The sequence below is a fragment of the Panicum hallii genome, chromosome 3 (assembly GCF_002211085.1).
Source record: "Panicum hallii strain FIL2 chromosome 3, PHallii_v3.1, whole genome shotgun sequence".
Taxonomy (NCBI): domain Eukaryota; kingdom Viridiplantae; phylum Streptophyta; class Magnoliopsida; order Poales; family Poaceae; genus Panicum; species Panicum hallii.
In genome coordinates, this window is record NC_038044.1 from 15,676,072 (window position 1) to 15,702,755 (window position 26,684).

The 26,684-nt window shown below is 50.2% G+C and overlaps 5 protein-coding genes across 5 annotated transcripts; 2 read left to right on the forward strand and 3 right to left on the reverse strand.

Moving 5' to 3' along the window:
* The first annotated feature begins 508 nt into the window (after positions 1-508).
* Positions 509-3,384, forward strand: LOC112885017 (CBL-interacting protein kinase 28-like). Its single transcript, XM_025950683.1, is given in 4 exon segments — positions 509-1,051; positions 1,135-1,210; positions 1,484-2,537; positions 2,540-3,384. Coding segments are annotated over 2 exon segments (1,287 nt in total). The 5' UTR covers positions 509-1,051; positions 1,135-1,210; positions 1,484-1,736; the 3' UTR covers positions 3,026-3,384.
* Positions 3,385-3,840: 456 nt separating this feature from the next.
* On the reverse strand, positions 3,841-8,766 carry LOC112885015 (DNA replication licensing factor MCM3 homolog 2). Its single transcript, XM_025950681.1, has 16 exons — positions 8,624-8,766; positions 8,435-8,547; positions 8,121-8,329; positions 7,447-7,577; positions 7,120-7,358; positions 6,769-7,005; positions 6,530-6,684; positions 6,247-6,455; positions 5,993-6,155; positions 5,695-5,900; positions 5,308-5,367; positions 5,131-5,223; positions 4,749-4,912; positions 4,498-4,566; positions 4,260-4,401; positions 3,841-4,169 (listed from the first exon to the last, which is right to left on the reverse strand). Exons 1-16 carry the CDS (start codon positions 8,687-8,689, stop codon positions 4,113-4,115), a joined length of 2,313 nt encoding a protein of 770 aa, XP_025806466.1. The 5' UTR covers positions 8,690-8,766; the 3' UTR covers positions 3,841-4,112.
* Positions 8,767-10,965: 2,199 nt separating this feature from the next.
* On the reverse strand, positions 10,966-14,582 carry LOC112885016 (WEB family protein At2g38370-like). The gene is made up of 2 exons (XM_025950682.1): positions 14,355-14,582; positions 10,966-12,668 (listed from the first exon to the last, which is right to left on the reverse strand). Exons 1-2 carry the CDS (start codon positions 14,580-14,582, stop codon positions 11,235-11,237), a joined length of 1,662 nt encoding a protein of 553 aa, XP_025806467.1. The 3' UTR covers positions 10,966-11,234.
* A 2,210-nt stretch (positions 14,583-16,792) lies between these two features.
* On the reverse strand, positions 16,793-18,582 carry LOC112887580 (cytochrome P450 89A2-like). Its single transcript, XM_025953777.1, has 3 exons — positions 18,468-18,582; positions 17,866-18,381; positions 16,793-17,311 (listed from the first exon to the last, which is right to left on the reverse strand). The coding sequence occupies exons 1-3, from the start codon at positions 18,534-18,536 to the stop codon at positions 16,994-16,996; spliced, it is 903 nt and encodes a 300-aa protein (XP_025809562.1). The 5' UTR covers positions 18,537-18,582; the 3' UTR covers positions 16,793-16,993.
* A 6,211-nt stretch (positions 18,583-24,793) lies between these two features.
* Positions 24,794-25,868, forward strand: LOC112887403. The gene has a single exon (XM_025953563.1). It carries the CDS (start codon positions 24,899-24,901, stop codon positions 25,565-25,567), a length of 669 nt encoding a protein of 222 aa, XP_025809348.1. The 5' UTR covers positions 24,794-24,898; the 3' UTR covers positions 25,568-25,868.
* The last annotated feature ends 816 nt before the right edge of the window (positions 25,869-26,684 follow it).

Consider the following 26,684-nt stretch of genomic DNA (forward strand, 5'->3'; position numbering starts at 1 on the left):
CAACAAACACTCAAAAATACATCAAGAATTGCCCACAATAAATCATCCAAAACTGCAGTTTTTAAACTTTCCAAGAATTTTATGGCTCGGCAGAGACATCCAAAAATTGAGTAAAAATATCTAAAAATCATCATTTTAAATCTAGTATTTGAATAAATTGTTTGGGCACACAGCCACATAGCAATTTTTAAACTTTCTTCACAAGCTACACTCACCAATAACAATAAAATTTGGGTAACTCAAGTCAAAACGTGCACATGATGCTTGATGATGCTTGAATGATGTTTTAAATTTTTAACCATGTGGTTTTAATTTTTGGGTCGTGACAGCATCAATTTGTTGCAACAGAGCCCAGAATCGAAGCTACTGTGTCCTTCTGAAAATCACCTGCAAAAAGAGTCAAATTGCCGAGCAGTCCTTGCTGAGCCTCCCAAAGTGAAGACGTTGCGTGAAGAAAGGAAATGCGTAGGATGACACGAAACAACAAACCACACTCCCAGCTAAGCAGTCCACTACCCCTAAGACATGGCTTTTTTATGTGCCTGCTTATACTTCCAAAAGAGTTTGGATGGAAGCAACAAATAATGTTTGCTGGAAAACAATCTCCGGATCAAGTGGCTTTTATTAATAACAAACTTTTTTTCTTTTTACAAAAAAAAAGCCCTGGCGCCTTTGGCAGTTCAAAACTGGACAGCATGGCCCGTTGGGCCAGTGGAGCCCGAGGATCCAATAAAAATCCCACGCGACGCGAGCACGAAGAGCACCGAGCCGAGCTCCCATCCGCAGAGGGACCCGCCGCGTAAAAGATCACCCGCACGGCCGCACCGTCCCCAGATCGCCGCGGCCCCGCCGCCGCTTCGCGTGGACTGCAAGCCGGCGTCCGGCGTCCGGCGACGGGCACGAGACGGACGCGCCAAGCGAGAAAGCCGGCCCTGCTCCTTTGCCGCCGCGGCGAAATGCGGAAGGCCCGGGAATGCCATGGGTTGCCACGGGCGAGCTGAATTTGAGTCGGCCTCTTCCCCCTCTTCGTTTAGCCGCGACTCCCCATCAGGTGCGTTTTTTTCCCCAGGCCTGTGATGTTGTGCCGATGTGCCACCCGTGAGATTGAACCTGATGCGCATTAGGATTTCTTAGGCTTGGAGGAGCTGTTGGTTTCATCACCTGGCGAGGCGAAACATTTTTGAATCGTCGGTGACCTCAGGGGCTCAGGGTCAGTTTATCTTCGTGCTGCCTGTAGGATTTGGTCGTGTCATATGCAGTATATAGATAGATAGTACTTCTTGCTACTTCCTCGAATACTAATATGATGCAATCGTGCAAACAACATTCTCGAAAAGAAATGAGGAGAAATATACTTTTGTTTTTTTTTCCCTGTGGAATTATATCGTCAGCTGCTGAATCATATCTCCCTGCTTGTTCTGTAGCATTTGTTTTCTCCAATTGCCTTATGCATGAGCTGTGAACTTATGTACTGATTTTGCAGGTACCATTTTGCTGGTGGCAGCTCAAGGCAGTTCACCTAGGAATGCAGAATCATATTGTGTTGCAAGAAAGGGCCATCTAAGTTCAACAGATAACTTCCCTTTCGCCCGAATCAATCTTGCTGGGCTTTGATGAGGGCGTGGGGCTCATGTCATATTTGACCGTAGCTTGGTGATGGTGGTTAGTTTTTCTCTCCGTGTCACCAGCAAATTGTAGGAGGGTGAGGGTGTGGATTTTGTGCGGGTGCTTGCATAATGGAAGAGAGGAGTGTCTTAATGGGACGATATGAAATTGGGAGATTGTTAGGACAAGGGACCTTTGCGAAAGTATATTATTCCCGCAATCTTGCTACTGGTCAGACTGTTGCCATAAAAGTGATAGACAAGGACAAGATTGTGAAGACTGGTCTCATGGATCAGATAAAGAGGGAGATCTCGATAATGAGATTGGTCAGGCATCCAAACATTCTGCAGCTTTTTGAGGTAATGGCTACCAAGAACAAAATCTATTTTGTTCTCGAGTATGCTAAAGGCGGTGAGCTTTTCAACAAAATAGCAAAGGGGAAGCTCACAGAGGAGGCTGCAAGGAAGTATTTTCAACAGTTGATTGGTGCTGTGGACTATTGCCACAGCCGAGGTGTTTATCATCGTGACTTGAAGCCTGAGAACCTGCTTCTGGATGAGAATGAAACCCTCAAGGTATCCGATTTTGGTTTAAGTGCCTTAGCGGAGTCAAAGAGACAAGATGGCCTGCTCCACACTGCATGTGGTACTCCGGCTTATGTTGCTCCTGAAGTGCTCAGCAGGAAAGGTTACAACGGCGCACAGGCAGATGTCTGGTCTTGTGGTGTGATTCTGTTTGTGCTTGCGGCCAGTTATCTCCCTTTCCATGAAAGAAATCTCATAGAGATGTATAAGAAAATTTCAAAAGCTCAGTACAGATGCCCTCGTTCTTTTTCTGCGGAACTGAAGGAGCTCCTTTATGGAATCCTTAATCCAGATCCTAATACTAGGATGCCCATCTCAAGGATAAAGAGAAGTGCTTGGTACAGGAAACCCTTGGGTTGGCAGTGCTGAAAACTGAAATTGTCAACAAGACTTGCACAGAAGCTACCACCTCTGGCTTGATCGACTGCGTTGGTTCTGAGAGGAATCAAGGATCATTGGCGCTGGCGAACTTGAATGCATTCGACATCATTTCCCTCTCCACAGGATTTGATCTCTCCCGTCTGTTTGATGAAAAGTACAGCCAAAGGGGGGCACGATTTACTTCCAACCAGTCAGCAGAAGCTATCTTTGAGAAGCTGAAGGAGTTGGCCAGGAGTTTGAAGCTCAAAGTTACAAAGAAGGACGATGGCGTGTTGAAATTGGCCACAACCAAGGAAGGAAGGAAGGGTATTCTTGAGCTCAATGCGGAGATATTTGAGATTGCTCCTTCTTTTGTATTAGTCGAGTTGAAGAAGACCAATGGTGACACATTGGAGTACCAGAAGCTGATGACAGATGGCATTAGGCCATCACTTGAGGATATTGTGTGGGCATGACAGGGTAATCAGCTGCAGTCACGTATACTTAGACATGCAGGGCAGCAGAAACTGCCGCCATTTCCACTACAGCAGCAATAGACTCAGTACGTTCTCACCACTGCCACCATCATATAAAAAGGCGATAGCCAAGTTTGCTACTGTGTCTTGACATATTAATATGCTTTTTTAGACTAGTATTAACCGCAAAACTTGCAAAGGTTTGCTCTGTTAGTGTAAATGTGGGCCCTACGGTTACCCATTTTTCTTCCTTTATTCATTTTCTTTAACACTGTAAAGCCTGCATGAACAGAAGTGCTGTCTGGTATTTTCAGATATGAACGCTGTGAAAGAAAAAAAAAGGCTAATCAGAGCAATAATATGGTTTATGCTTTTCATGTCTGTAATAGTCCAAGTGGCCAGTTATTAACTTACTATGACTGGGAAGTCCTAATCTCCCTCTCTCTTAAACTAATCCCAACTCTAGCTGATAAGCATCTCTAGTCACTGCTCATTACTCCATCCATGCTTGTAGCATAGCAAACTAGCAAAAAAGAAAGCCGTCCTGAAGATTGCATGCAGCTAATGGGCTAACTCAGTGGAAACAGCTGGAACAAGCAAGATCATGGTTGATAGCACCCTATTTGCCTTTTACAGTAAATGGATTCACGAATTTGCCAACCTATTTGTTGAATCAGGATTCCCAATTTACTACTCACTGCTGACAATGCACTGCAATCTAACATTTCCAACCCAGTACAGAATCTGAGCTAGTAGCTGTTTTCTGCATCCAACAAACCAGAAGCAGCTGCGTTCAGATAAATGGAAATTGCAAGTTAACCCCAAAGATAACTAACTAATCATGATCCGGTACCAAATATCACTAGGGTCAGAAATGGTACATTACATTACATGAACTACGAGTACGAAGGGAACCAATGATCATCTCAATCCTTGGTGATTAACATTAAGAAACAAATACTTCAACTAATAGCTGGTTACAGATGCAGAGCATCGTCTGGATCCAGACAATCTGGATAAGTTTTACACGACTCGGTCACCATGACACAGCTTGATCATTGGGTTCACTGTTAAACAATCTTGGTGGTTATATGATCCGAACTATGCCATCTCGTATCATTATCCTGTTTGCATCTTGCATCCTCTGAAAGCACAAGGAAAATAAGTTTTAATACAACCCTACCACACTTGCTATTATATGGCAAGCCTTAAACAGGATAGGGTTTTTTCATACCTCCAAGATAAATTCTACTTGGCGTCTGGTGTAAGGTGCAGCTGACTCTCTATTAACTGTCTGCTCGATATCATCAATCGACATTTGATCTACATGGTTTGCCAACACATGCTGACCTAGAATTGCTTCAAATGCTTCAATTCTGCAGATTATGCAAAAACAAGGGAAGCAAATGACCAGCCATAAACATAAAACAAAAACAAAGCAGAGCAATCTGATTTCAAGATTATGTAGTAACCTCTCTGCAGGAACATCCTGATCATTTGATGTGTTTCCTACATCCACATCCATTGGATCGTTTCCAGAACTGCGAAGAATAGAGATATTTTTAGATGAAAAATTGAGCTTTATATAGGAACCTGAACGGAGAGAAGATAAAAGCTAAAAAGGGAACAAAGGCACAAATGGGAAATAAACCCATGAGGAGCTACATAGTTCTTAAAAAACCAAGACAAATGGACGCTATATGTATAAAGCTGGTAAAATCACCTTCCATTCCCGTCTGCAGCGCCATCATTTGCACCTGCATCATGATCAGCTTGCTGTTTCATCTCCATTTCCCTTTGTTCACGCTCTTCCATCTCAGTCAATTCCTTATGGTATATTGCAAAATTTAGAACTTGCAATGCAGCCTCAACATCAGATTTCAGAACCTGTAACACAAGATATGGTTGTCACAATCAGATTTTCACAAGGATAAATGGCTTAGCTATCCTTCTAAAAAAGTCAATCCATCTGTAGAATGGATAAATTTCTCGATTTCTTGGTCAAAATTCAGGAAAATTGTGAGCAAAGAAATAGGAACTGTGGTTTATCAAGAGAGTTATTGATGTAGGTAGGCTGCTTGGATAACATGGTACAAACGAACTACCTCATGTCTCAATTTCATCTTGGCATGAGCAGTAGACAGACGAATTATGGTTTCCAATGTCCTCGCCGTGATTGGAAGTGTACCACCACCAGACTGTAAAACTCATGGGTGAGCAAATGACAACTATAAACATATATAGCATTAAAATGACAGCAGGCAGACATGCTTGAATCAAACCTTTGCATTTGCGTTACCATCCCTGAGCTCAGCATATGAAGTAGCAATATGATCAGATGCCTGCAGTAGTGGAAGAATGTCAATGATAGACCTGAAGTGAGAGCTTCTATTATGTAAGAGGAAGAAAAGGTAGCAGCCCCAACAAGGCCACATTGTAATGGAAACTTTATGCTCATGGCACTTTTTCACCCAAAGGTGGGGCACATATGAGCAGTGTCATTACGTGTGCAGTTGTGCATTGAGATCCATGTTGTACATGAGTCTGGTCTCATGGTGCGCAAATCTCTGCACGTCCAACGACAACGCGTGCAGCAGTCCCATGAGGTGAGAAAACCATCTAATGTTAATGCACATCTATGGCGCCGTATCCAGTATTGGAAACATTACCTCATCAGTGAGCTTCGGTTGAATAAGGTTCTTCGCATAATGAATATATTTCTTCAGAAATTTGACAGTTAGTCTGTCTTGCTTCGCTTTCTTGCCTCTTCTTCTATCCTGACCATGGAGCATTCTATCATATTTAACAAAAATAGCTGCATTAGCATCACCATCATCCTCTTCAGCATATCCCGCTTTATCAAGAGACCTTGCTCCTGCAGTTTACAAGTTTTTTCTTTTATTGAGCAAATGAAATGAATTGAAGACCTGAGAAAAATCTGTTGTGACTGTACAACAACAAAGTTACCTCCATCATCAGTGCAATATCTATGCATTCGCGCAACATGTTCTGAAATTTGCCGATCAATCTCAGGATCCATTTGATCAAGAACAATAAAAAGCAAATCAAAACGGGAAAGCAGTGAGTCTGGAAGCCCAATGTTCTTTGTTGGCGTCAACGAACGATCGTACTGTCATACAGCCAGAAATCTTTGTCAGGAACAACAATCAAACAGGTGGAACATGCTTATGGAATAAGGAAAAGAAATGTTAAGAGCTTACAGTTCCATATATTGGATTTGCTGCAGCAATTACACTACATCTCGCATTCAGTGAGGCATGTATTCCTGCCTTTGCAATGGTTACTGTTTGCTGCTCCATAACTTCATGAATAGCAACTCGGTCTTGATCATTCATTTTATCAAACTCATCAATGCAGACAACACCACGATCAGCAAGAACCATGGCACCAGCCTCAAGCCTTCTCTCCCCTGAAATAGGAATTTAGTCCCTACCTTTCAAGGGATCTGAGCAGAAACACAATAAGTAGAGTCAAACAATTTACCAGTCTCTTGATCAGAAGTCACTGCAGCAGTCAAACCAACACCAGATGAACCCCTACCAGTTGTTGAGATAGCCAAAGGGGCAATGTTCATGACAGCTCTTAGGAGCTGAGACTTTGCAACAGAAGGATCTCCCACCATCATCATGTTTATATCTCTGCATGCCAAAGAAACATAGATAAAATAAACAAATTGCACTCAGTGAAATCATATATCAACAATGATCTGAAATGTCACTAACCCTCTTAAGTGAGTTCCATTTTTCAGATTCTTCTCAACACCACCAAGCATCAGTAGTACTACTGCCTTCTTTATCCATAGATGACCATATATGGATGGAGCAAGTGAGCTTCCCAGCAGGTCAAAGGTGTCATTTCTCCTTGATATTTCTTTCATCCGCTTCAGATCTTCACGAGTATAGACAGGTGCATTTGCCTCTTTGTTAAGAAGTGACACATTATTTGCGATAAGGACAGTTCTACAGGCAAAGTAATACAAAACCACATCATTCTTCAAAAATAGGTTAAAAAAATCAAGCAATAGAAATAGGTAAAATGAAACCAGGATTGATGAGGGTAGTAGCTGAACTAACCTGAACACACCACTAACACTTCCCTTGCTTTTCCCTGGAAGAGCCTTGTATACACCAACAATTGAGACACGATCACCTGGTTTGCAACAATCTACAAGATCATCTTCCACAATAACATCAACAGTTCTTGGGAGCTGTCCGGGTGCAGAATTTTCTGGCACCTCTTGCATGGACAATGTCTGGTGATCCTTGTATTCACACATTCCATACTCGGTGACCAACAAGTTACCGTTGTCATCCTAAGGATCCCAAATTTAGCAGCATTCCAACAAAATAACAATCGGGGTTCATTGAATGGAAGTGCAAAAGCAAATAGTAAGATCATACCCTTGTTGGATAAACTGAGCCAGTAGGCAAGCCTACAAAAGTAGTGATGTCCCTGTATTCACGTGAGAGAAAGGCCCCAGTCACAGGGCAGAAGTGAACACTCTTAACAACTTTTGGCCTTACCAGCGAACCTGTTTTTAAGGAGAAAAGGATAATATTAGCAATCAAGGTGCATAGGTTCTTCACTAGAACCCTCGTGTATCTATCTACGTTATGCATTAGCAAATTTATGGCAGAGTAACAATTTAATAGGACAGTAGATAGCATCGAATTGGTGCGTGGTATATGCACAACATAAGTGATGAACTAACGTAAATCCAATGCTAAAGCTGAATAACAAAATCAAGCACGTCAGACCATTCTGACATTGCCATTCATGTTCAGTTCTTACTGCAACTGAGCTAACAAGGACAACTCCTACCCATTCTGTTTTGTAGTTTTCCTTTACCAAAAAGCTACTAATTGAATTAACACAGAATTTCTCTCCGCCGCCAGAAGAAATGCTAGAGTTCAGTTGGAACTTGTTCAAGAGGTCTTGACCGCAATTTAGTACCACGAGAACCAAATGTACCCAACAAGCAGTATGATTCGAACTGGAGCCATGACAACGGAAATGCAATTGGTTTTCCCCTCCAATGGAGAGAGAGGGAGAGAGAGAGAGAGAGAGTCATTACATTTGGTGACGATGCCCTCGACGCAGACCATGGTCCCGATGAAAGAGGACATGAGATCCCTGGGCGTGACCCGGTGGAAGCCGAACGGCCCCGAGAAGCCCACCATGACGCGCTCCCCTTCCTTCAAGAACTTGGGATCCAGATTCCTGGCCACCTCCGACACCGCGTCCGACGCCGGCTGCATGTACTCCCCGGGGCTCCTTATCACCCTATTCACACGTAAGGGTAGGCCGCATCAGCCAGGAACAGACCCAAAAGGAGATCAGGACTCGGGACGAACGAGCGGGGAAGAAAGGCAAGGCGGCGGCGGGCACCTGCGGGCGAGGTCGAGATTATGGTTGCGGAGGTCGTCCATGCCGATGATGAGGCGGTGGCGCTTGTTCTGGACCATGTCGCGCACGGCCTGCATGTACACCCCCTTCCCGACCTGCGGAGGAGAGCGACAACGTCAGCCGAGAACCCGGCGAACCGGCGGCGGCGCTAGGGATGGCGAGGGGGCTTACGTCTTGGTCGAGGAAGTCGAGGAAGGCGCGCTTGTGCGCCGCCATGGCCTCCTCGTTGACGTCCATGGCCGCCTGCCGCTTCGGAGACGGGGCGCGAGGCCGGAAGAGGTAGAGAGAGAGGGAGGAGGGGGAGGAGGCGCGGGAATGGGGGCGACGGCGGGGCGGGTGGGTTTGGATTTGGGGGTAAAGCTGGGGACGAAGGGGGCGCGTTTCGGCGGGAGTTTGCCCGCAGTGTGGCGGGAAGAGGTGGTTTTCGCGCGCTCCGCTACGCGGGCAGTGGACTAGTTGGGCCCTGGATAACGCGTGGGCTAAACAAACAAAAATAGAAGCCTGTTCTTTGGGCTTGGGTATGACATGCGGGCCTGTTGGAGGAGAACGAGCGACGAGATAATAAATAAAAGGAAAAAGTCATTTTTCACCTCCGTGAACTTTACCTCCCCGCATTTGGGACGAATCCGCATTTTCTTCCTAGATAATAAAATCATCACCTAGATTTCTTGAATTTACGATACCGAACATATGACCTAACTAGCCGGTTTCTCTCAATAATTTTCTATTTTTTCTTTTATATTTATTTTGGCTGAATCTTTGAAAAATTATAGTAAATAAAAAAATATAAAATTAAAAATTTAATTTTATTGGACTTCACATGTGAACATATGATATGATAAAAATTATTTAAAATATTTGTTGTACTTTTAGATATATATACTTTTCTGTAATTAATTCATATCTATAGTTTCCGTGGTCCAATTATGATAAAATTTTATGGTGGGCTAACTATTATATGTCTGAGCTATAGTAAAATTTTTATACTCATTGAATCATATATGCTTGAGCAATTAAATTTCAAGTTATATCAGAGATTCTTTAGTTTCTCAAGCATACATGATCCAATGAGCATAAAATTTTTACTACAGCTTACACATATAACGATTAGCCCACCATAAAAATTTTATTATAGTTGGATCACGGAACTGTAGCTATGGAATAATTATAGAAAAGTATATATCTAAAAGTACAATAAATTCTTTTACTAAATTATATCATATCATATGTTCACTGCATAGATCTACTCGTGTCGAGTCCAACAAAATTAGATTTTCCATTTTATAATTTATTTATGATTTACTATGATTTCTCAAAAATTCGGTCAAAATAAACATAAAAGAAAAAGAGGAAAACCACTGAGAGAAACTGGCCAGAAAGATCATGTGTCTGGTATAGCAAGTTTGATGAGTATAGACAGATGGTTTCATTATATAGGAAGAAAATATGAATTCGTCTCAAAGTTTAGCGAGGTAAAAAGGACTTTTTAAAAAGGACGACACGCGAGCCCATCGACGAGTGCTGGTAGCATTTGGCCCACAAGTGACTGTGGCCTAATTGCGGTTCCATCTCTCTACTTAACAACACCTCCGCCTGCATTCTTCAGTAGTTCGTAACAGGCACGGGACAATCAGAATTGAGAAAAAGAGGTGTGCAGAGAGCGTTGCGGCATTAGACTATGGCCTACCATTGCTTTAACGGTCGTGGGACACCATCATGCTCGCTGCTGATCAGGTCCCCTGTGTCGCGGTGTAGGCTGCAGCGAAAGCCAACAGCAGCAAGGCAGCAAACCCGCACCCCCGCAGGGCCGCAGCCAACCATACCCATGGACAAGGATCAAGCAAGCTCCATGGAAGCACACACCCGTCACCGACAGTTGACACGCTGGGATTAAAGATGGCAACGGGTACAAAATATCCGTGTACCCGCGGATGCCAAATCTGGTGGGCGCGGATTCTGAGTGTGTGCCCGTGGGCACGAGCGTGAGTACAACTCTAAACTCAACGGATATTATGTAACGAGTTTGAAAAAATGATACCTGAACCCGCAAACCCGCTAACATGTGGGCTTAAATACCTCTGTGTATAAAACGTCTTTAGAGTTTTACCTCATTTCTCTCTCATTGCGGCCGCCACCCCACCCCACCCAGCCGCCATCCCACACCTCGGCCCTCCTCCTCGGGCCCATGTGCGGCGCTAGCGCCGCACCACCCACCCGCACCCCTCCTCGCCTGCAGCGTCCAAGCGCTCAGCCCCCCGCGCCGGCCGAGCCTAGTCCCCGCGCCGCGGCGCCCAACGCCTGAGCCGGTAGCACCCACGCCACTAGCCGATCCCCCTCCTCGCCGGAAGCGCCCGGGCGCTCAGGCCCCCGCGCCGGCAGTGCCCGACGCCGCGCCCACGTGCTCTTCTTCTTGCTCCTGCACGCGCTTCCGACACGTGATGGATTGCGGACGCTGATGCGGGCACGAATTTTAGCATATAGGTACGGGTTTACAAAGTTAATATCCACGCGGATTTTATCCGTTACCATCTTTAGTTGGGATTGAGCCGACATGGCGGCAAATCTGCTCGCAGTTCTAAAACACACCACAGGTATGCAATGTACTTGTACTCTCCTATAACACTATGAAACATTTTACACTGGAGTTGCGGCCGGAACAGGGCGCAGCTGCTAAAAATACCAACTTTGTTCATACATCTAGCTAATTACACAGGCGACAATTATTCCGAGCTCTTAAAAGTATGTAAACTACTAGGGTGCTACTGAGTACTGACGAACAAAACTAGCTGAAGCCGCCATGAGTGCAGGCGGCAGCCTGCCTCTTCCTGTGCCTCTTCTTCGCGAGGAGCAGCGCGTACACGACGAAGCCCATCCTCTTCCGCCTGGGCTGGAACTGCTTGCGGGACGCGCCGTCGTGGTCGATCCTCAGCGGGGAGAACACCTCGTACTTCTGGCTCAGGATCTGCCCCAGCGAGACCTTCTTCCTCGCGTTCGTGGCCTTCGCGGCCTCAAGCTCGCGGTCCAGCTTCATGCTCAGGATCTCTCCGATGGACACCGTCCTCATGCTCTTCGGTCCGGCGGTCACCAGGCTCAGGCCGTTCACGTCGTATATCCCGGAGCCCGCGCGCCGGGGCGTCACCGCCGTGTTCTTGAATTTTGTGGAGTTGTTGTTGATCGGGCGCCAGTTCTGGATTATTTGATCCGACCGCAGTTTCCGGAGCGTCTCTTCAGCTGCTACCTTTGCCTTGTTTGCAGATTCTTCCCTCTTCTGGGCCTCCTCCAGAGCCTTCCGGCTCGTCTCAACAGCTGACCTTGCTTCCTCGACTCTTTCCAAGAGTTCCAGCTTACACTGGTTTGCCTGATCTAGCTCTTGCATAGCTGCGTCGATTCTCTTCCTAGCCGCGCCGTCCGCTTCTTGTGCTTTGAGCACAAACATTGAGTGCTCCTCAGCGGAGAGCGTGACATCGGAAGTAGTAGCGTTCGGGTCCTGCCCGTTGCTCAGGTTTTTCATCTCTGCAAGAGCAATAGCTTCTCCACGTTGCGAAGCTTCCTTCAATTTCTCGGCCATGACGATCCTGAACTGCAGGGTCTTTGTCTTAGACCTTGTGTGCTCGATTGCAGCTGTTAATTCATAAATCTCGTTCTTCAAATCCTCTGACACCTTCCTATGCTTCGCTTTCTCAGAATTCAAGTGCTTCATCTGCAACCAGATTTCAGAAGGCTCAAGGACAGGCTGTGGAGCTTTTGCTGCTTGCAGCTGTGTAACCATTTTGGTCAAATCTGCTTCTAATGATGAAGCCTTCCCTAGGTTCAACTGTAACCTTTCACGGGTTTTCTCAAGTGATGCTTTCTCCTTCTCTATTTCGCTCTTTAATATGTTGACAGTATCCGTGTTAAGGAATGCTTTTGCCTGATTCAGCTTGATCAATGTGGTTAGTGGGGACTGTTTACCTTTTGCACTCTGGATTGGTGGCTCGGTGTGGCTACTGGATTTTTGCTCGATAGCAGGAAGTGGATGTACCTTCCCCATATCAGCATGACCTTTCGAAGCATTTTTGGTCTCAGTTACTACCTTCTCTATTTGTACGTTCAAGCCATCAATAACCTGCTTTGTTTCCTGCAATTCTTTCAAGACCTTAAATGTTTCCTTTTCCTTAACAAAAAGTTCCATCTCCAGCTTCACTGTTTGTTCCTCAACTTTCATAAGTTCTTCTTCCTGAAAGAAATGGTGTCCGAACAGAGTAAGAATACAGATTTTATTTATGAAGAACAGAAAAATGCATAGAGAGAACACTTTCTTTGAAGAATATGCTAAAAAAATCTCCTTATATATTATGAAGGATGTGGCAATCAATAGCCAACCAAACAGAAAAGGGGCAAGATAATAAACTTGCAACAATGACAACCAGTAATTCCAACTTAAATTTCATAGTTTAATTCATCGCTCCTCGGTCCTCAATGTGCAATTTGTAAGAAAGCATACTTGTGACAAAAAAACTGAAAAGCATTCAAGCACAGACTGAAAGACTTTGAAAAAAACACTAAAAGAGGACAATTCAATCGCCTTCTGATTCTTACATCACATCTACAGAGACCAGCTTGTAATGCAGCAGCGCCCCCCATGTCCTATCTAAGATTATTATCATTGGGATGCCTCATGTGTTCGGCTAATGCCAAATTGTTGTCGGCATCACCTCCTGTACTCTGGTTTAAGCACTTCCACTCTAGTGCCCGTATCAGATGATACATTAATAGTAGTATTCACAGACCTTGAAATAGTGCCCAATAGTTTACTGGTGTTTTCTCCTCGACTCAGGCGTCAAAATCATAGCTTCCTCCAAGTTCTATAAGACAAACCAATGGAGAGGTAATCTTTTTGCTATCTCTTATATGAGGTGGATAAGCTTAGAGCTAGTGAGCTAGCTCAACCATTGGAGGCGGCCTGACAAATCAGGACCCCAGGCAAATTAGCCCTGTGTTGAGGGCAAGTCTATGGGAAATGTAACTGATAAGAGTATATCGGACAACACTAACCAGCTTGTGTCTTCCAAAAATGTTAGTAAAAACATAGACATCATTTTTAGGAGAATTAAAAAAAAAAGGTGATGGATTGCAATTGGAAACACCAGCAAGTTATTTCCGCTGACCGAAATATTTCAACTGTAATGATCTCTAGTAATTCATCTTTCCTAGTCAGTTATCCCTTTACATCCTGTTCTGCTCCGCCTATCTCATTTGTTCCAGTTCTAGGATGCAAGCAATTTTTGCAGCAGGTTGGGGACAGGCAAGGTGAGAAGCTGATGAATTGCGGACTGCTCATAATTCATAACCCAACAGCATCAAGATCCAACAGTGCCACAGTGGACCATTATTCCTCGCCATGCCGGGCCGAAGAGGCCATCCAGCTTACTAGCAGCTAGCAGTAAATGCCATGACGCATTTGGTTTCTTTCGGCTCCAGACTGATCCCAAGTCCCCACGAGGTCACGTCACGATCGCCCACACACCATGACACCAACCAACTTCGCCGAAAGGGATGATGCCCTCCCCCCAAATTTAAAGTAAAAAAAAAGGACTAACATCACTACATCAGCAGCCGGAACAACATCGGAACGCTGCAAATTGGAAGACACGAATTGCTGCTCCCTTCAAATCCGTAGAGCCACGGCCAATCTCAAATAAAATTGATCAGGAAATGTGAAAGCTCTTTGAAAACAAAAGGAGTGGAGATTGGGGGGGGGGGGGGGGAAGCAGTGGAGGAAGCAGTGCGTTAGCACCCGAGCACGCCGCCGCACCAGCGGCTGCGCTTTGTAAAGCGAAAGTCCACTTCGTCGCTTTTCATAAACTAAAACCGGTAGCAGAAAGGTACGGGGGGGACGCGCTACGAAGTCCGGTGGACTGACCTCCGGGCGGAGCTGGACGGGCGGCGGCGCCTGCGGGTGCCGCCACTGGGCGACGGCGGCGGCCCCGCCGCCGAACAGGTCGACGGCCTGGCGCACGGACTGGAACGGCGACGACGTGTCCACCTCCCCGCGCCCCCGCATTGCCGCCGATGCCGCCAGGTCCGCCTCCTCGCCGCCCCCCGCTGGGACGCCGGCGGCGACGGCGCGCTGCGCCGCCACCTCCGCCATTGCGGCCGCCCGAGGGGAGAGTAATGCACTGCAGCCGGCAGCAGCGGGGAGCAGGGAGCGGTGCGGGGGGGCGCGGGCGGGGAGAGTGTGTCCTGGTGGGCGCTCGTGAGCGCCCCGGGGTTTTGGGCCTCGGTTGTCCGTAAGCGGGGGCGTGCTGGTGCTCCCCGCTTTAGCGCGGCGTGGGACGCCGTAAACAACTGCTCGCCTTGCCTGCCGGCTTGGTGCGGCGTGGGGTGTGGTCAGTGTTTGGTGAGCCCTGGCCCCTTGGAGGTGTGCGGGACGGACGAAGAGAGGGGGCGCGGGGCGCGGCCGTGAAAAACTCGAAAAAACAGCCGTTTCACCCGTGCCCGTGGGCCGTGGCCTGTGCCGCTGCTGAGACTGACGACGGGGTGGGTGGGTGGGGTGGCGCGGCAGTGGACTGGTCGGCGTCTTTCTTTGGGTCGGTGGCTGTCTCGCCGTGCCGGCCGTGGGCGTACTACGTACGTAGCCTGTAGCTGGGGGACCTGGACTGCCGGCCGGACTGGGGTTGATGGGCTGCTGACGGTAAAATCGCGAGAGCTCCCATGCGCCTAATAAGGAAGATTAAGGATCACTCCGCTCAGAGCCTGAGACCACGGCCTCGAATTAAAGAATCCTGCAGGTGCCGGACCTATGCTCACATGCCCAGTGTCCAAGTTTTTGTTTCGAGTCATCGAGTGTTTTGAACATTTGTTTCCCTGAGATTTGTTTAAGGCTTCTCGTCAAGAAAACTACATTCGTTTCCGGTGGACCGACATGGCGCCTGTTAGTGCTGTCCAAAGGCTGGTCGCGGGGTCCCAGCAGCGGCAAACGTTGCTGTATGATTGGTTCTTCGTCCTCCTGTGCCACACCGCCGCCCATGCTGCCGCCCATCTCGTGCACCATGAAATGTTCTCTCCGCGCTCGGACAAGTCGCGGACCCGGCGGGCGAATCGTTCCCGGTTTCCAAAAGATTCATTCATGGTACGTACCCGGGCGCAGAGACAAGACGCTGCGCGATCCACGGTGCATATTATCCCCCCTCCCCCTGCACGGCGGCACGCGAGCTCCCGTGGCCTCGACGTGTCCGTCTCGTCCTCCCGCGCCCCCCTTGTTCTACGCTAGTCTGGTCCAGAAGTGGCACTGCGCTGCGGGGCCAGGGCGGCCCAGATAAAGGAGCCGGGCCCGCCTGCCAGGCCGCGTCACGTGGGAGGGGTCAAACCGTCAGAGGCCCCGGTTCTTCTTGCCTCGTTGGAATCTAGTAGTAGCTAAGGTAGAGCGCGCCCTTGAATCTGTGCGGGCATGTCGGTGGCCGGCCAGGCCGGATGCTGTTACCCCAGTGATTCCTGAATCATGACCATGACGCCAGTTAATTACATTTTTGTAGCAGTAACTTGAGCATCGTGTCAGCTCCATTAACACTGCCAGTAAATCTCCAAGATACTTACTACTAGTTACTCACTTGTCTAAACGAGATGGAAAGCAGTATAGCTCCGTGATGGGCCGGGTAAAGTACCCGCATGCAGCCTTGCCAGAGTTCCGGAGCAAAATGCAAATGCTGTCTGGAACTCTGGATCTCCCCGAGAACATCCAAGGGAACGCCGCTGTTGCCTCGGAAACTCTTCGACTGCTGGCTAATCCTCCAGGCTCGATCGTTCCCATTCGTTTCCATCACATCTCCAGGCTCACCGCCGTGCTCCCGCAGGCGGACAGGGAATAGACATGGTCTGCCTTCTCTGACGACGCTGATGGCTCTGGCGCCCTGCTTGCCCGCGACCGACGTGTGATGCCGTTCGAGGGAGTGCGGTCGCTGAACGGAGAGGGTCAGGAACCTTGGATCCGCCGTCCTCGCCTCTGTCTCGAGATTCTGCGAATAGGAATACGTTTGTGTCTGTGGAGTATACAGGGCAGTAGAGTCGTGACTGGTATCATGGCCAGTACGTGCTGCTGCTGGATGCACCACGGACGGGCAATCATAAATGCGGGTACGAGAGCGCACTCATGCTGTCCCTGCTTCGTGTTTTGCTCTCGCGCTCTTTGTGCGGACATGTGAACGGCGTTTCCACTAATTCTGTCACGAGGATGATGCCAGCCGCGGCTCCCGCGCGGTCACGCCGTGGCTTCCGTTTCGCTTTCCAGCAATGAATGGGCCTCGTGGACCACGGCCTAAACAGCTAGCTAAAAATCCTCGGTTCTTACTGGGCTGGGCCATAACTGTGTAGTCTGTCCGACCACACGACAACGTTCTCATTTCTTATCCAGTCAGGTGGGCGGGCCCATCAACCTCCAACCCTTTGTCTTTTCCCTTTTTCCCCTGAATTCCGCACCGCTATTTTTGGAGGAAGAATGCATCTGAGGCTGGGGAGACGAAGAAAGACATCTTTCAAAAAAAAGAAGAAATACAGTAAGCGATGTCACGCTTGTTTAACCCTCGGCACAGCCCGCGCACGGAGCGGACGAAGCATGGTGGTGAAGAACCCATGCTCCGCTCTCAGATCCACCGCTTCCCCTTCGACCGGATGCCACTCGAAGGCCGTGATCAGGTTGGCGAGGAAGTACTCTATGTGAAGCATCGCGTACCCCATCCCGGGGCATATCCTCCGCCCGGCCCCGAACGGCATCATCATCACCTTCGCTGCCTCCTTGCTGCCGCCGACGGTCAGCCGCACGCCTTCTCCTTCCCCGCCGGGCATGAACCGGTCCGGAATGAACTCTTCAGGAGACGTCCATATCTAAATTTTAGAAGAATTTGTTATTTCAGTAGATGAAACATCATTATAAACCCACAGAAGAATCTGTTATCTTTTTGGTTTCTGTTATCAGGATCAATTTGGTTGGGTTTGTTGGAGCCGGCGAACTATATATTCAGTTTCTGTACGGAAGTCCATGTCAAGTCCTTCAAACCATGTAGTCTAGTTGGCTGAGCCCCTCTGGTTGTTGATTATGTTACCAGTTCTTTCAGACAAAGAGTATGTTAAGTTAAGCCTATTAACTTCTAAAATTCCTATACCTGCCCTCCTTGCCATTTGCCAATAAACATGTGTGGGCATGTATACTTAAACCCTACTCATTTTTGATGCTCGAATAGGATGACTCTTATCCTAGCCTCTGCATTCCTGGGTGTTCCTCGATGCTATTCAGAAAGAGGGACCGCAAATTAAAATGTGATTGCGTAGAGATGCTCACATCATCAGCAGATTAAATTTGATTTTACGAACTGGAACGGGATAGTTTGACTTTGGGGAGCTTACGCATGTTTTCCATGCGATGGCGCTATTCCGCGTACCTTGCCATCTCTGCCGATGTCCTCCAGGGAGAAGTTGACCAAGGTGCCCCGCGTGACCGGCGTGCTGCCGACCACCACGTCGCGGCTCATGTGCCGCTGCACAGAAGGCACCGGCGGGTGCCGCCGCAGCGACTCCATCACCACCGCCCGCAGGTACGCGCACGCCCCGCCGCTGGCCGCCCCGAGCTCGCGCCGCAGCCGGCTCTGGATGCCCGGCCGCAGCACGAGGTTCACCAGCGTCCACTCCAGCAGGGCGAGGACCGTCCCCGTCGCGGCGCCGAGGTACTCCGACACGAGGCCCACCATCTCGCCGTCGGAGAGCTTCCGCCGCTCGCGCGGGTCGCCTTCGTCCGGGACCTCGAGGTCTAGGAGAGTGTCCACGTACGACGTCGTCGTCGCCGTCGCCGTGCCTCGCCGCTCCTGGCGTGCTCTGATCAGCGGGAGATACATCTCTTCCTGCCTCCGGCGAGAATGGACCAGCTGCTTCCATCTATCATGGTACAGCAGCCTCGCGACCTGCGCGCGCAAATTACAGCATGATGAAGAACTAGACGAGCAAGATGTAGCCACGTGGACGTGCAATAATGGGCTGGACGAGAGACCTTCCGGAACGTGGCGAACACGCGGAAGCTGGGGAGGATTCGGAGGAACTCCTGTTGCGCGGCGCGCATGGCCTCGACGAGCTCGAAGTCCACGCCGTCGCCGAAGCACGTGGCCGCGTTCAGCGCGAACAGCGCGGCGTACAGGCACTCGCGGACGGGCACGGCGCCGCCGCCGCCGCCTGCGGAGCGCGCTGCGATGTCATCGACGAGCGCGGCGAGCGCCCGCGCGCGGTGGGGCGCCGCGCGAGCGAGCCCTCGGACGGGGTGGAACGCCTCGGAGCTGAGGTTCCGGCGGAGCGCGACCCAGTGCGGGCCGTACGGCACGGTGGTGATGATCTGCAGCCGGCCGTTGGAGATGATGGTGGTGGCGCCGCCGCCGGCGGGGCGGTCGGAGAAGGCGTCGGCGCGGCGGACGAGCGCGTCCACCGCGGCGGCGCTGTCCAGGATGACGGTCGTCGGTATGTCGCCTAGGCGGATGCCCAGGAGGCGAAGGACGGACTCCTTGGTGATCACCGGCCACTTACTTGCGTTGAGATGCCTAACGAGATTGCAAAGCACCGCAATGATCAGGGCTGCAACGGAAAGAACGAGGGATGAATTGACATGCAGAAAGCTGCCTTCCATGCTGAATTTCTGAGCGCATGCATTTCACAGATTAATCACACGCGATAGACGAGCTACTTGCTTAGTGCGCGCGTACCAACATATTTATATAGGTGATGTGATGCTGTACTGTAAAAAAAAAATCGGTTACGAGGAGCCATTAAGTCTTACTTATGCCACTTGTAATTTCTTATAAGTTTAGCAATAATGGGCATCCACGATTGAAGGAAGAATATTCAATTATAAAGGGAAAAATCGAAATTACTCCTCCAATTATGGACGAAGTTCAAAAAACCACTAAACCATAAAATTGTTTATCTACCTCCTAGTTTCTAAAACCAGCTCACTTTACACCTTTGACATTCGACTAAAACCGGTTTCACCACGTGGATTTGAAGTTGCTTGTTTTGATGACCAGAATGGCCACATTATTAATCATTCTCCACATGTGCTGCTTGTTATGTGGACTTAACCCATAGTTGAAGTGAGTATTTCAGATTTTTCCCCAATTATATATTCCATTGATTGATCCCCCACCCCCCCCTTCCTCTCAAAATTTAAGCTCAACTATGGCCCTCTAGAGAAAAGACATGGAAGAGAACAAGAAACATGGAAGACTAGGAGGGGTCGCCTAGTCGGTTCGTTATTCCGACAAATGAACTACAGATCGATTTATGATAAAAAAAATTATAGAGAAAACCTGATATAAAGATGATAGAGGAAAACTATAGATGATGGTGATCTATGACTCAGCGACCCAGAACTATACTATGGGTATGCAGCCCCATGATGAAGCGTCCCCCATCAGGGAAGACTTAAAAGTGTTAATTTATCAGTCCCAGGAGGCTGATAATACTTTTATTACAACAGATGGTACATCACCGTACAACTCTTCGCGGTAATGGGCAGTGAAGCGCCACTATCGCGAGGATTACAACTAAAATCCACACCACTACACTAGTTACGAAAAGAGGATCATCAGAGTCTTACGCCATGCGGAATCCAACGGTGGCCTCAACCACAGGCAAGACTGGGTGCAGGACGGAACCCTACTCGTTGTCTTCGGGGACGTAGTCTGGGTCTTCCACTGTAAAAGTAGGAAAGGGGTGAGTACAAACGTACTCAGCAAGTCCAATCACACCCACGGAGGGGGTATAACAGTAATCAAATGCACAGGACGATCTAAGGGTGAGGCTATGGTTCATTTACGGAAAACTCAATTGTATGCAAGGGTTCGTTTAAAAACAATTTCCAAAACGAGTTTTCTAGCACCAAAGAACACACGAAGTTGATCCACACAGGATCTGAGTTTTAAACTGCTACCGGACTCCCCGTCCGCCGTAGCACACGGCACAACTGCCGGACACTTTCCAAACAACTCACACAGCCCAATCATTCCCGAGAGAAACACTAGTTATGTGACCACACCATAACTTGCCCAATACCGTGGGCACGGCTATTCGAATAGATTTTCAACTCTGCAGAGGTGTGCAACTTTACCCACAGGTGGGGTACCACAGTACGAACACCTTAGTGCCGGTGCAGATCCCATCGAAGCCCTTACCCACCTTAGCTAGACCTGACTAGCCACCACGGGATTTATCAAGGGGTCATTCGACCTACCACCGAGGTTTAACCGGGGCATAAGTCACACAGAGCTTATCCCGTCTCCTTGATCACCCGTTGCTCCCAGCTCTCCTGATGGCTATCAGACTAACTAGTGGGGTTAGGCCAAGCCGTTGCCCATCCAACGGTCAAGTGGTTTGCACGACAGGAAGCTAGGTGAGACGACACATCAACTCGGTCCTTAGGGGTGACAAGATGGATATCTCCCTTCCACGCTCAACCACACAGGTACGAGCACACCAACGGCAATTCACACAGAAATGCCATCCATCCCGTCTAACTCACTTTTCAAAACCACACTTTATCCCTTCCCACACGCACACACACTTTCTTTGCAAAACCAGGTGGTCAAGGTATGGTTGTCACAGCAAGGGTGGCTATCCTACCATGGTTACGGCACGCAAAACCATGCAATTTTTATAAAACAGGCCATCGGGTTGTGTTTATAAAAACTAGGACAAAAACATGCATCAAGGGGCAGAATTGAACTTGCCATCGTCAAACTCTTGCGGAAGGTCCTGATCGTAGCACTGCCCCTCGTGCTCGGAGTCGCGGAACTGGTCCTCGTTCGCTTGGTCGCAGTCGGGACCTTCCTCGTTTACTCCGTGTCCTACGTCACAAACAAACAGACACACACTCAAGCGCAGGAACTAAAAGCCTTTATCGTTAAGCGTGAATCGGAAATAATTTAGTTACAGAGATAGGGTTAATATTTTTGGGTGGTTTCTTAATGGCATGGCTAAAACTATACTAGAAAGGGCGTGGTAAAGTTTCGGGTCGATCGAAGGTCGTTTTGCACATAAAATGACGAGCTAAAGAGGGTTCGGGTGGTTAAACAGGGCTCCAGGGATTTATTCGTAAGTATCTGGAGGGGACAAGGGCCTATTTGCAATTTCTAGAAATACGCAGGACACGTTAAAGGATGTCGAGTGTAATTAGGTTTACGTGGTGGAGGGACTTGGTTTGAAATAATAAAAAGAGTGAGGTTTCTTTAGCAAAAGAAGTAACTAAAGAGGGGAAGGGGTCCTCTTGGGAAATACAGGAAGAGGGGGGGGGCTATGGGCAAAACGCCCTTCTCCTTCCTCTCCCCCGTGCAAAACAGAGGAGGGGGAGACAGGGCGCCGGCGCCGGCCCGATCCGGCCGGCCAGGGCACGGCGGCGGCCCGGGAGTGGGGGAAAAGGGAGAGGGAGGTGCGGGGGATCCCATCCCCGGCCTCACCTCGGGCCGGGATGGCGTGTGCAGGCGGGGCGACGAAGGCCGGTGGCGGCGGACGCAGGGGCTCGGTGCGGCAGCGTTGAGGGCTAGGAGGGGGGAGGCCAGGTGTGCGGCGGCGGTGGTGGGGAGTTGGGGGTGCCCCTCGGCCCCTTTTATAGGCGGCCGAGGCAGTGAGCAGCGGTGGCCGGTGAGGGGGAGCCGGCGAGCGGTGCGGGGCGCCGTAATGGCGTTCGTCCGCTTGCTCTTGTCGTGGCGCGGCGTGCGGGGCGGGTACAGGATGGCGGCGGTGTGCGGCAGCAGCGGGCGGCGCGGCGTCGCGGGGTCGGGGCGGGCGCGTGCGCGCGCGGTGCGGCGAGGCGCGGGCCAGAGCGGGGCGCGGGCACGGCGCGGCGCACGGCGTGGCGCGCGGCCACGCGGGGCACGCGGAGCACGCAGGGCGGGCGCGTGCGCGCGGCACGGCCGGGGCGGCGCAGGCGCGCGGCCTGGGCGGCGAGACCGGGAGCTCGGGAGCAGGGGAAAAAAAAGGGGAAAAGACAGGAAGGAAGGAAGGAGGAAGGAAAAGAGAGGGAAGGAAGGAAAAGGGAAAAGAAAGAAAAGGGGAGGGAAAAGGAAAAGGAAGAAGGGAAAAGAAAAGAAATGGGGAGAAAAAGAGAAAGAAAGAGAGGGAGGGAGGAGTGCCGGCGCCGGTCGCGGCGGTGACCGTGGCCGGTCGGCCATGCGCGGGGAAGCGCGCAGCGCGAGGAGAACAGCGAGGGGGGGGGGGAAGGAAGACGCGTCGGCGCCAATCGCGGCCGCAGCCGCGGCCGGTCGGCCACGCGCGCGGTATTCGCGCTAGGTGAGGAAGAAAAGGAGTCGCGCCGGCGCTAATCCCGTCGGGCGGTCGTGGGCAACAAGCCACCGAGCGATGCGGAACGGAACAGCGATCCAGTTAGAGTTAGGGTTTTGACAACGAATCGTTTTTACGAACTACTCTAGCGCATGATTTAATTAAGTGGATTTTCGGGGCGTCACACATGAGAAGGATCATCTCCGAGGGACCACACCGACTCTATACCGAGCAAGAAAGAAGATAAATATAATGTGAATTATGGTTGAACTGTATTGAGCCTCCCAAAAAGTTTCTATGGAATATAAGTGGTTTGAGTATTGGATCCTTCGTATTTTCAACATGGTGCAATATAAGAACTAATATAAAAGTCTAATGGAACAAAATAAGGGGCTGATCAGTGAATCTGAACAAATAATCAGGTGCAAGTGGCTTCGAAAGTCAAGACCGTGCGAAACTGATAGGGCAGCTGCAGTACATATGGCTTCGCATATACTAGTTCAAATGATAATAATCTGAGGGACAATCGCATGTTAGTGGCTTGCCAATATAAGAAACTTAAATTAAGCCGTCCAAGTATATCTTATTTGTTAACCGGAGCTATAATCATGCAATGATCTAAGCAGACTACCAAGTCAGATGTTTTGAAACCGCCGGGCATGCTAGTATAAAATGCACGCTTTTCACATGCATGTAAAGTCAACTGGTTACCAATGTCGTCTCCTAGCGCAAAATGGCCAAGGGACTAATACAAAACTCTAATTTATGTCAGTTTATCTGTGCTCGTGAAATTCAGGCCGGTAAGAATGATGGCTCGCAATATGGGCCGAAAATGGTGAGTGTCCCCAAGCGTTATCGCCGGGTATGATGGGAAAATATTCCCAAGGTTGCTGCCAGCCTGAGAAGGTGGCTTCCCAAGATTGAGTTTGAATTTTTTGAAGCGTAGCGGGCGTCCTTGTTCTTGTAGTCGATAAGATTATTATCATATTGATGTCCGGGCTAGATGCTGCCAGCCTGAATTGTATAGCTTATCGGCCCATTAGATAGCTCGATTATGATGGACCTAATTTTTTGTACCGCGTCAGAGACCATTCGACAGGACTACGGGCCTTTTCTGGGCCACATTTCCTCTCAAATTCAGTTGTGCCCGTGTTTTCTCAAGGTCTTCCGTTGACAAGCTGGCAATTGCGGGCTACTGTTTCATTAGTCCCAAATTATTTTTTGCAATCATGCATGCTTTTGCCAAGTCAACGAGAGTGCCTAGCCCCCTCAAAAAAAGAAAAGAAAAAGAAACCCGAGAGTGCCTATCTGTCTAGTATGTGGCTGTCAGCACATGCGAGATCCGAGATCTGTTCAACACTCAGCGAGACCGAATTAAGTGAAATTCTGTTTTATCCGTTTTCAATGCGAATAATTCCGCTTCCAGGATAAAATATTAAGCTGTTGGCGTGGTTGATCATGGTCAGATCAAGGAGCTCTTCAGTTCAACTGTTATTCGGTATATATTCATGTACGGGCTCTTCTGTACCTTTCGTTCTCCCCGTCGTCCTTCCTTTTGCTCCGCTGAGAAATCAGGGCACGCAGGAGGAGGGATAGATGGGCGTTGTTGCTGAGCTTTGCTTTCAGCATGGCCCCGAGCAGTGCTTCCGGCGGTGCAAAACGCCAAGACAGGACGAGCACGATGACGACTGTTTGGTGGTGTCCAGGACTTCACTCTCTCTTCTCCCTCCGGAATACGATGCCAGAGGACGACTTCTCGGCCACACGTCACTGTAGCTCACCGAAGATGGAGCAGAGGCTTGCAGCTGGGTAGCTGAACAGAACAGCGTCACAGGTGCTGCTGGTCACACTCCAGTGGCATTCACCTTCCGATCCATCTCGCTTGGTGTTCAGTTCACCTTTCCACATCTCGTAGGCTCGTGCCGACGTCACTATTCCCAGCTGCTCTCTCGCGCCGTGGTCAGAAAAGGTGCGGCACTGTATCGTGAGACGCAAGTGACCCCGCGTATAAAACCGCCCCATCGGATCGCTCGCCGAGGAATTCTTGGATCGCGCCGTTCCACATTCCCACGCTGCAACGACTACCACCAACCACCGGTCCACCACTTCCACTGGCCACCGCGCCGCGGCGCTCGGTCGAGGTCGAGAGGGACGAAGCTGATGCCGCCGGCTCCCAGCCAGGGCAGCGCCCGCGGCGGCGGCGCGGCGACGCCGCCCAGCAAGCCGCAGAGCCCGCTGCGCATCACGCACGACGGCGAGTTCTACGCGCGCCTGCTCACCAGGGAGTCGTCCCTGGGCAACCCGTCCTTCCGCTACTACGGCGCGGGGCCCGGCGCCGTGCCCTTCGTGTGGGAGTCGCAGCCGGGCACGCCCAAGGACGCCTACTCCTCCCGCATGCTGGCCGCGGGCGCCGGCGCCCCCGTCATCACCCCGCCGCCGTCCTACCACCTCCGCGGCGCGGCGTTCGGCCACAGCGCCCGGCGCCACGGCAAGGCCGGCGGCGGCAGCAGGAGCGGCTGCAGGTACAAGCTCAGGTGGATAAAGGTCGGCTTCATCGCCACCGTCTTCCGCCGCCTCGCCTTTGGTAAGTCCTGCAGGTCCTCGTCGTCGTCGGTCAAGCCCTCGCCGTCCACCCGCTGGCTCTTCTCCGGCTCCAACGCCGCCGATGAAGCTCGCGACCAGGAGTACTGCGGCGGCTACGAGCCCGCGCCGCCGCCGACGAGGATGAAGGGGGTGCTCCGCCTCGGCGTCCGCCCGAGCCCGTGGATGGTGCAGTTCTGCAGCGGCCAGCGGGAGCAGGCCGGCTGGGTGTACGGCTGGCGCCCGTAGTCGCCCGCCGCCGGTCGCTGTCGAGCGAACGAAGCGATTGTCCGCCGTCCGGCCCGTGCCATGAATGCAAGTGGTTGATCGGGGCACTTCGGGGCGCCCTAATTTAAGTGATCTGTAGGAGCTATTGTTCGTGCGTGATGGATGTTCCTGTTCGATCCGGTGTCCGTCGCTGTGCTTGGAAGCAGGATAAGGATAAAGCTGTTCGTCATTTCGGTCGTTTAGTGGCGTCGTGTTGCCATGGCCGGGTATATTGTATACACACGCATCTTGTACCTGGTGTTGTCTAGCTACTGGTGGTGTATGCGATGCATCTTGCCGTCGATGGCGACCGGACTTCGACAGTTCACGTGTTCCGAAACTCTCGTGTCTGGAGTTCGTTCTTACATCGGCGTCTGGGAGGTGTAGCTCTGAACTTCTGAAGGTGCTAGTCCAGAACTGAGAACACTATCTCAGTGTGTCCGTCCGTTTCTCACTAGCTGCATGCGGTGCTGAGAATCCCGACATTGATTAGCTGATCCCGAGATTCTCAGCCAACTATGGTGTGTTAACGTGTCATGGCTTTTAGCTGGCGCAGGGGACGTGATCAAGCGCGTTATTAGCTGGAAATATTAAGAGTCACGTGCGCGAGTGGGAGAAGAGGCATTACACAAGAGCCCTTCTAGCCGTTGCAGGTGGGCCCGCATCCTGTTCATCTTCCTCCTCGATCTGCCGCGGCTCGAGTTCAAGAAGGGGGCTGCCATGCAGAGGCGAAGCTAGATCCAAAAGCACCCTGGTGCACTTCTTCTTCTTCATATCTGTAGCAACCTTATAATTATCAAGTAATACTCCACTAAGTAGCTTTAGATTCTGCATTTGGACCCTGGTGCACGTGCACCAGGGAAGATGAATGTAGCTTGGTTCCTGCTGCCGGGGGTTCCGATGGCCAGCGACCTTAGAACAGAAGGTGGGGGCGGCAGGGTGGCCAGGCGGCGGCAGCAGGTTGAGTGGGCGGTACGCCGAGACTGCCGCTGACCGCCAATGGTTGAGAAGATAACGGGTGGTTTAGGAGGGATGCGAAAAATCAAAGAATTGGTGTGGCGATGGTGGATTTGGCGGCGGCCGGCGCTGAAGACGGAGG